The sequence below is a fragment of the Miniopterus schreibersii genome (genome assembly GCF_964146895.1).
Source record: "Miniopterus schreibersii genome assembly, chromosome: 10".
Lineage (NCBI taxonomy): Eukaryota > Metazoa > Chordata > Mammalia > Chiroptera > Miniopteridae > Miniopterus > Miniopterus schreibersii.
The window spans coordinates 68,482,686-68,492,916 of record NC_138110.1 but is presented as its reverse complement, the minus strand read 5'-3'; the positions used below and the strand labels follow the sequence as shown (position 1 = coordinate 68,492,916).

At 41.7% G+C, this 10,231-nt stretch overlaps 1 protein-coding gene across 4 annotated transcripts in view; it reads right to left on the bottom strand.

Moving 5' to 3' along the window:
• PLCB4 (phospholipase C beta 4) overlaps window positions 1-10,231 on the bottom strand; it is a 300,552-nt gene that overhangs the window by 11,864 nt on the left and 278,457 nt on the right. For all 4 annotated transcript variants that reach the window (XM_081150345.1, XM_081150343.1, XM_081150344.1 and 1 more), the window contains exons 31-33: window positions 3,959-4,074; window positions 2,606-2,681; window positions 721-896 (exon numbers count right to left, since the gene is read on the bottom strand). In XM_081150345.1, coding sequence (XP_081006471.1) covers window positions 721-896; window positions 2,606-2,681; window positions 3,959-4,074 — 368 coding nt within the window. The remainder of the gene's footprint in view (window positions 1-720; window positions 897-2,605; window positions 2,682-3,958; window positions 4,075-10,231) is intronic.

Sequence of the window (10,231 nt, the reverse complement as noted above, 5' to 3'; positions counted from 1 at the left end):
GTTTGTATAATGCTTCTAGTTCCTCCTCTTTCATGTATACAATAGGCCTTAACTGTGGCATAGAGTGGGCACAGCAGGAAAAGCAAGCAGGCTGTGAGCGCTGTGATCACATGGAGTAACTGACATGGATGTCCTTGGTGTGTGTGTGTGGGGGGGCAGCTCATCTTCTGCAGGTCGTTTACATGTAATATTCAGTATGCTGAAGTAGGGCGAGACCAAAGTAAACTGACCCTTCTTTGCTGCTTCTGGATCAGGACTCTCTAAAACTTGCGGAAGCCCTAATAATGCAACGGGAGGGTCTCTCCACTTTGAGCCACGGAGTGACCGTCCCAGTCGTCCTAGGAGCTTCCCTGGTTGGTCTTTACCTCCTGTTTCTTCTCTTTCTAAGTGACTCCAGATCATTTTCAAAGGCCACTCTGGAGGCCCCAGTGCTCTTTTAGGCTGGATGCTGTGTGTCCCATGACACTTTCGCTATGTATCATCCACTACCGGTAATTTGACTTAGTTTTTCATGTGAATGTCAATATCTTAACACATGTAAGGCCCTGGATGGCACAAGCCATTTCTTATAGTTCACCTTGCTCACATCAATCATATAATATATCTGAAGGCTCAATAGTACATGTCAAGTTGATTTCACTTGCTACCTCAGCTCACACATGCAAAATTCGTGTTCCTTAAGAACGAGGAGCTTGTTTTGGAGGTGGCTGACTCTCCTACCTGTCGTGGGACAGTTTCAGCTGCTGGGTCTGCTGCTCGTGGGCGCTGATCAGGAGCTTCCTCAGCAGCTCGCACTGCTGGCTGAGATGCAGGTCCCGGATTTCCTGCTCCTCGGCGCTGTGGGTGTTGATCATTTCTGACCACTCCTTTGTGTGCTGTGCCACAATCTCTTTGACCTATGCGGGAAAAAGGGGATGGTGTCACCTGGAATTCTCATCTTTCAGGTATAAAACAGCATCACAATATTATTCATGCATTTTAGATCCCTCCTACCAATTTACTCCGTGAATCCCTGGACACCTATGACCTGAGAAAAATACGTACCAATCAATGGGAATCGGGAAGTCATAGCTTATTTAAAAAGCCGATCACTTTGGCTCTAAATATTTCATGATGGCCCATTATTTCACCGTCTACCTTTGCCTAGACTGCTTTACCAATTCTATCAGAATTCTCTTCAATGCCTCATGCTTTTCTGGTTTCAGTTCCACCAGGCCACAGGTCCCAAGCGAGGGGGTGGGCTCTCTTATTTCTGGATCATGACTTACTGTGCCAACCCGACAGATGCCACATCAGTGCTCTTTGCAATGTAGTTTTATAGCTCCTCTCATCAAGAGCTAGAGGCTATTTCTCCACCTCCTTGAACCCGGCTGACCTCGTGACTTGCTTTAGTCATAAGCCAGCAGCAAGTGGGGTGCAATCAGAGGCTCAGTGCTTGCCCTTTTGCCTGTCTGGGACCCCGAGGCTGCCCTGTGACTGAGCCTGCACTAGCCTGCTCAAAGGGGAGAGGTTGAAAAAAATAACCAGTAGCCAGCGAACCAGCAGATATCCGAGTGAGGCCACAAATCCAGCTCACTGCAGACACAGGAGCCAAAATCAGTAGAAAAACCACCCGGTTGAGTACAGCCCACATTTCTGACCCACTGACTTGTGAGCTAATAAATGGTAGCTGTCTTAAGACACCACACTTTGGCACGGCTTATAATGCAGCAAAAGCTAACTGATAGGGGCCAAGGTTTCTACTTTCCTATTTCTGCAAAGCCTCTCAAAATCATGGCATGCTGCACGGGCGTCAATTCTCAAACATTCCAGTTACAGAGAGAAAGAGAGAATGGGGAACAACTCTAAGACACATGGCTCACTGCTTCTATAGACTTCCTGGCAGGACAGACACAAGGCACAGAGCACCAAGGAGCACTTCAGCCTGGCCAGCGTGGCTGGGCCATTTATCAGCAGGGTCACTGGGCTGGATGGCAGGACTGCATGTGTACACACAGAGGCTGGCTGGTTTGACCAAGAGCTATCGTTGGGAGCCTTCCTTAAGTTTTTTTTTTTTTTTATAACTATTATCACTGCTAGAATTATTTATGTTTTTGACTGGAACTTAGCGTTTACTTCTCCAAAAGTCCACCAACTTAATTAAGGTGTCCCAAATTCCTATTTTCTTGTGTCTTTGAGGACACAGGAGTAATTAGGCTTATCTCTTAGAATATTAACTCTTGATTTTTTTCTTAGCACAAACTTCCACAGCAAAGTTAGGATGGAGTGTCAGAGTTACTCAGTCCCCTAGTCAAATGGTTTTCGGTCATGTTTGTTACTTCTATAGTCTGTATTTTATACGGTATTTCCTTTTAGTGTATTCATTTATTGTTTCGCTTGATGTCTCTGAGGCAGAAAAACAAACATTGTTAGCCTATTTCTACAGATGAAGGAAAAGATGCTCCATGAAATGGCTTTTCTCGAAGCCATAGGTCTGGGACCCGGACCCTTTCACTACCCTGACTAACCCCAGGCTAATGGTGTTTCTGATTTACACTAGGTACCTTCGAAAAAATTACAAAGTGTCTTCTGCAGGTTGCTGCTGTAAAAATAGGCATTTTCTTACCTTAGATTTGTGATCTGATGTCAGTGTCTGAATTTTAATTTCTGTTTCTTTTTTCATCTCCAGACAATTACTTCCCCTGAAAATGGAAAACCGCAAATGCATGCCAGACGTTAGATATCTTCCCATCCCCGTGGGCCTTTGCTACAAAGCTTTCTGATGAAGCCAGTCTGTTCATCAGACACGGGAGGCCATGGCTCATTGGGCAGCATCAATTTTTCTAGTAATAGATGCGTACCTTACGAAATTCTGTATCATGATTACTCCATTCAGCCACTACACAAAGAGACACTTCAGGCCTCACAATTATTTCATTGTTAAGGGTCTGTTGTCAGAGTTTCCATTCTGGTTCCTGCTTTTCTTTGAGCTGTTTTTCATTTATTCGATAAAATATTATTTGGGATAAAAACTGGAAAATAGGCCCTCAGCCTTGAAGTGAATTCTTAATTCTTCCATTTTGGTTGTAAAGCCAGATTTCTGTCTTTGACACATGCCAGGCAGGGAGAAAATAGCATTTCTTGGCATATTAGGGTGATCTGGGCCTATTATTCTATTGTGATCAGAAAATGCATACCAGGAAATTGCCCAGCAACCACTGCTACTTCCTTCGGTGATATTTTTTCCCTTTTGGACTATCCATATCATTGCTGAAACCAGAACATGTTCTGAGTTTCTGTCTTCAGCATATGCGCTCTGATTTATTATGGCCTAAGTCAGAATGCTTCACTGTATTACTCACTGAGAGTGTTTCTCTGGGAGAAGCAATATTCTAAAAAATGCCAGATATCTCATCAAACCTGTTACTTCTCAATGGCTGGCCCTGAATATGTTTCTCCTCTCGTCTTATTTGGTGGTGAGCTTGCATTAACGAAACATTCTCCTGACTTAATTCTAGAGACAAATCTTTCACAGTAAATGCAACGATCGGTTTTACTCAACAGTCTTCTCTGTAGCACAAGCTAAATATTCTTGAAATATTAAAAATAAAAGGTTGCATTTTTTTGAGTGCATCGACCGTATCTTTTATTTTCTGGCTATGCAAAATTATTCCTGTAATTCCAGATCTTTTCAGCTTTAGCTTGTCATTTTTTCCCTTCCCCACTCGCCTCCAAGAAAACACAGGAGAGACATAGTTACTCTGTTGTTAACCTACAGCTGCAGAACTTGAATAAAGCTCTTTTCTACTCGAATCATGCCTTTCAGCTGAACGAGTCTCTTATTTCCCAGGAATAATTTTTAATGATGGAAACAGAATTAGGATGAAGTTCTTCCTTAGCCTAAACAGGAAGCTAAACTATGGAAAAAACCCAAAATATAAAAAGGCAAAGGCTTCCAGAAGGAAATAAACAGGATTACCCCTTCTTCTTCATTGCCTTCTCCAGGATTTTCTCATGAGTCGACTTCTCTTTGTCATACTGTGCCACGATCTTGTCAACTTGCGTGCAGTGTAACTTCTGCATGGTACTGTGCTCCTGGATGGGAAGAATTGGCGCTTATAAGCTGGACTCTTAGCATGGCTGACACACGGTGCCCTCTGTGTGGCTGGCATAATTTTCACCAGCTTTCCAAGGGGATTGGTTTGGGTATTAAGGAGTCACTGAGCCTGGGAACTGGAAGAACTTGCAATGTCCCATCCAGCATATTAACAGTCTCTTGTACAGGAATATCCCCAACTAGGAAGTCTCTAGCCTCAGCCTAATGAACACGCGCACCTCCAAAGACAGCCCTGCCCACCACCGGGCGGCATGAATCATCTCAAAGTCCTTTCTTCTGCACATATATGTCTCCACAGAACTTCCACCTATTCATCTTTGTTCTGCTGAGACACTTAATTAGTCTACTGTCCCTTCCCCACATTGGTCCTCACATACCATATTTCTTTTTTTTTAAAAAAGGTATTATTCATTAAAGTATAGTTAACATACAATATAATATTAGTTTCAGGTGTACAATATAGTGATTTGACATTTACATACCTTATGAAACGATCACCACGGTCAGTCTAGTAACCATGTCACAATACAAAGTTATTACAGTGTCACTGACTACTTCAGCTGCCACACTCCTTTATATGCTCAGAATAACTATTCATCATGTGATATGGCTTCTAAACACCTGGCACATTTGGGAAGGCCTTGAAAACCATCATCACACATGAGAATTGGCAATGTCGTTGTGAGTGACAGGGACTTCTAATCCTTGCCACTCGGTGTCTTCACCAGCATTCTTGAGGATGACAGTGTTCAGGAGCTCTGGTCTTCAGCCTTACAGGTATTTAAACTATTTCCCATCTGCTTCATTCAGTCACTGAAACTGGGGTTGCAACGCTTTGAAAATAAGTATTTCTCTATAAACATTCTCTCCTCCTGATAATTTGCCCACAGCCAGTGACTTATCTGAAATCAGATTTCCTTAGCTGCTCAGCCACCCAAACACAGAGGAAATCAGTACAATCTGCAACTGGTACTTGATGTTATACCCTAGTCTGACTCTTGAGAAACTTAGAGAAATGAAATGGTATTTGAGACTGAAATGGATAGATGACACTATTTAGGTTTTATAACCATGCTCATGGCCATATTTCCTTTTGCTTATTTTTTAAAAAGTGAGTGACTTACTTAAATAAATAATTTTCTTCCTAAGGTAGGCTTGACTTTAAGCAAACCTAATTTATGAACATCTCTAAAAGATTTGATAAAATGTAGATGCGGAAGGGATTTTTAAATTTACCAAGATTTCCTTATTTTCCCAGCCCTGTTAGTAAATTAACACAAGACTCGATCCACCATTTGTTTATACATATATTCTTCAGAAATGCATTGGTACATAAGGTCCCCACATTCTTGTCTGGTGCATAAACGCCTTTGGGAGAAGTCATGGAAAGAATGGTGCTGAATGGAGGTTCTCAGAACAGGTACTGGCAATGGGACAATCGAGGTGGTCCAAGGGGGTGTTATCTTGATGTGGATTTGGGAGGGGTGTCAAGGAATTACATGTAATAGTGTCATCCTTAATTTGTTGTTGGAACAGCAAATAAATTCAGCCATATTACCAATGTGTGTGCATTGCTATGTTATAAACCACTAGTCAGGGATTCTGCAATGTGGCACTGGGTTAATGACTTGGGTTCTTTGGTCTCAAATCCTTACCCTCTCAGTCTGTTCATCTTTGCTATTGGGATAGTGATACCTACTTCATAGGGTTGTTTGGATTAAAAGTAAATATAATATAAATCATATTTCACATGCCTGTTATACCTTATTCAAAATAGTTACATACAAGCCTATTTAGTCAATATCCACGATGATATTCAGAGAGTAACTTGGGATAAGAGACAGCAACCAGAATAATTAAAATCAATAAGTACTTCCTCCAAGCTTAAGCTCCTGCCCTGGGGAATAGATTTACACTTGACATATCCTTATTTAAATGGATTTCACTGCTCTTGCATGGCCATGGGAAAAAAAAATCCTGCTCAAATGCCCTATTCTTAGTCTACCTCCAAAGATTTAGAATTCATCCTGCCTGCCTAGCACATGTATTAAATTTCCTGGGCAAATAAATGAGGAACTATAGGCAAGCCTAGATTAGAACATTAGAGGTGCCACATTCCTATGTCTCTTGCAAATACCGCTGGAAGGAGGGTAAAGATTGTTTCTTTACATATTACAGTGCAGCACAGGAAAAGGAGAGGCTCTGAGGCTTGACACAGGCTATTTCTTATGGAAATATTCTGGCAAACCTAGGAAACCAATCAGATACGAGGAATGAGGCTGTTTGTGCCATAAAAGGTGTTCACGATGGACTCAAGTCTATAAAATACGCTCTATAAGGGCAGGGCAGGCCTTCTATGTTTGGGGCACAGAACTTGGTACAAATAGATGCCCAATACATATTTGTTGCATGAATAAAATATTAGCATGGTAAAGTTGCAGGAGAACTTGGATACCGGTCCCAGGTCAGTTAATAATTTACCAAATAGCCTTGTAAAATTTTTCCAGGCTTCATTTTTTTAAATTAGAAAAATGCACACGATCCATTTGCCCAACATAATTCATGGGTTGGGTATGAGCTGTACAGTCACCTAGTGTATGCAGAAATAATTTGAAAAATCAGAAGCATACTGAATTAAAATTACAGTTAATACAAATAACAAGATAGCTGGTCTTGAAAAATTATCTCTGTGTTTCTCTATGTCCTTAAAACTCTATCCCTGTGTGATAGGCGATGATTACTGCAGTGTTTTGGGATAATCCGGTTCTCAGACAGTAAGTCTCCTTTCACAAAGGAACAGGGATCGTCATGTGACAGGGGTCAAGCCTCAACTTCCCACTATGTAAAACAGAGGAGCCAGGAAATAATCTCAAGCCCATTTTCACTCAAAAAAGTCTATCATTGATTTTTTCTTTTGGTCCTTAATTAAATCGTGAGATACTATAGAAGAATACACCTTTTTTTATTCATTCAGATCAAGAGTACTAAGATTAAATGTGTTCACTTAAAAGTCAATCTTGCCCAGGCAGGGTGGCTCAGTTGGTTGGAGCATCGCCCCCTACACCAAAAGGTTGCCTGTTCGATTCCCAGTCAAGGCACATGCCTAGGTTGTGGGTTCTATCCCCGGTTGGGTGTGCATGGGAGGCAACAGATGTTTGTCTCTTTCTCTCTCTCCCTTCCTCTCTAAAAAAACAAAACAAAACAAAAAAACAATAAAAACATATCCTCCAGAGAGGGTTAAAAAAAAAGTCAATCTTCATTGGGCCATTTTGGGGGAATAAATGTACAGCTTTGAGCCAAATTTGTATGTTTGTTTCTTTTATTTTTTATTGATTGATTGATTTCAGGGAGAGGAATGGAGAGGGAGAGACAGAAACATCAATGATGGGAGAGTCACTGATCGGCTGCCTCCTGCACGCCCCCTATTGGGGATCGAGCCCGCAACCCCACCATGTGCCTTGACCGGCAATTGAACCCTGATCTCCCGGTTCTTGGATCAATATTCAACCACTGAACCACACTGGCAGGGCTGTATATATTTCTTATAGAAGTTAAGAGAGAATTCAGGCTTCTTTTGGGAAAAACTTCTGCAATTCACTCTTGTGACTGATGATGCTGAAAAATCTGAGTAAATCACGTTTGCTCAGCATGCAACTCTGAGATTACCAGTAAACTGCCTCTGTGGGTGGCAGAGTTGTAGGTCTCTTATTGGGGTCTTGCCATGAATTACAATTGATGAGTTTAACAGCAGTCTTGATGTTATCAGCTAAATTGCTTGCATAACAAACAGCAAATTTTCCATTAGTAGCTTTACTGACATGCCAAGTTTTAGTCTCTCAGGCATTTTATTTGACTCATCTAATGCTGATATTGCAAACTGGTGGCCCAAGGGATGAATCCAGTCTGCAGATACAGTTTTTTCTTTCACTCCTTTTTTTTAAACCTACATGGTATTTCAGGAAAAGGTTGAATTAGTGGCCAGTACTGAAAGATTAAGAAATTCATAAAGACTTCAGATTTCACTATTCTCCATTAGAGAAAGAAGCTGGCCCATAGGCTCTCGAGGCACCAGCGGTGGGAGTGGAGTCAGACGTGCCCTTTGGACAACTTCCTTCACTGCCTTCTTGCTGGGTCCTACCAGCATCCGAGTTGCAATTCTCCTTCTAACATGGCATTGGGGATATTTATCTAACTTTGGGTTTTAAATTTTTGCTGTAAGAATCTGACCACATCGGACAATTGAAAAACATGCCTATCTCTTAATGAAAGTAACAGGGTGGGATCACTGTTGATTAGTTCTGTTTTTTTTGTGTCTCATCTAATGGGCCCTTGATGACCATTCCCCTAGTTTCCATTTCAAACGGTAAAGATGGTTCAAGAAAGTGAGAGACAAGTAGCTGCACTGACAGGGTCAAAAGCAATTGACCACTGCCATTTTCCAAAAACGGTATGTTAACTAGCATCTTGATCTCATTTGGGGCTCAAATGGCAATTACCCCTCTTTTCTTTCCTTCTCACTATCTTAACAGCAGATCACACACCCATGTCTACGGCTCTCTTTTGAAAATTGCAGATTCTTATATTCACACCACTATTTCTTCTCTATCCAGCAGCTAATCTTCAAGTTTGGAAATACGTTCTCTTTTGGACCACACACTTACTTCTTAAACCACTGGGATTTAGTTCATGGATTCTCTGCTTCCCTTTAGGTCTGAGGAATGGAATTATTTACCGAGGCTGATATGTAAGAGCTGAGGGTTCCCTACAGTCACTGAACAATGGGCTAAGTAATGATCTCTGCTCTTAGTTACCCAGGGTCAAGGTTGAGCCATGGGCACTGTAGCTGGGAGGGTAACCCAGGCCACCTTCCCTTTATGATAAGTAATTTTATAACCCAAGGCTTTGAGGTGGAAAATTTTAGCCCCATCTTAGATGGCTTCAAAACTGTTATAAAAAGTTTGTAGATATTGTTTCATGGAAAGGCTGGGGGAATTTATTATCATTATTGCTTGCCAACAGGGCAAAACCTGTTTTTTAAGAAGGCCTTGCCATATGGGTACCAGCTCTATTCCTAGTAATTAAAGTCATTCCAGGTTTCATTCTCTTTTATTTCCTTTTTTCACTCCTTTTTTATTTCCTTTCCATATTCTAGATTGTTCTCCGTGATCAACAAGCTAAAATCACTACTTTAAACAGCTCTGTCTCCAATAGTCCCCCACTTATTAAAAGTCTGTAGCAAGTTTCTCCTACGGGCAATGAAAGGGATTCCACTGAATAAAATTCTTCATGAAATTTAGGAGCAAACAATCTTTGAAGTGACTGCGATATCAGCAAATCCATTAAGCCATCAGGTGAATAATACAGGGACTATTACCAGGCCAACACTAGGCTGCATTTCTCAAAGTAGCACACACTGTTAAAGAAATGACAGAGCTCCAGGCCATGCTCTTTGCATCTTAATACCTGGAGTGACACAGAGGTCCATCACTCAAGTCCAGCTCTGCAGCAACTGCCTCGGTTTGAGGCTTGGGTCAGAGTATAAAGAAGTGAGAATGCAGAATGAGTTTAAAAGAACTCAGAGGTCCTTTGAAGAAACTAAGTTTCTCTTGCTCTCACTGCCCTTAATGGAAGAGGGGATATATTATTCCCCCAGCGAAAGCAGCGTGATGCAGCTTGGAAGGAAAGGAGCGATTCCATTTTCTGCCTTTCTCTGTGAGCAGAGACTGGAGCGCAGGAAGGCGCTATGATGTTTTTCCACCCCGGGGGGGAATTCCTCAGGCTCCTCCTGTTGCACTCTTCAATTTGCAACTCGCTCTTATAATTTCTCTCTATCACTGTCAAAAGACTTCTTTTTATGGATAAAAAGGAAAAATCACTGTATTTCAGAAGTAGGCCACGGAGCAGAGTTTACATAATAGGGGGAAGTGAGAAGAGCTTGCTCTCTAGGGGCCCTGGGTGAGAGGGTTAGAGTCTGTCAGCATCTCCCTCCATGCACTGTGTGTGGCCAACTATTTGCCAGCAACCCCGGGAATGTTGGTACCTAGAGGCTAAGATTGTGAGCTGGTCTTCAACAGTTAGGCCACTAGTTTAGGTAAAGTCATTTTATTAAATAATTTTTAAATGAGTGAAGCGCTG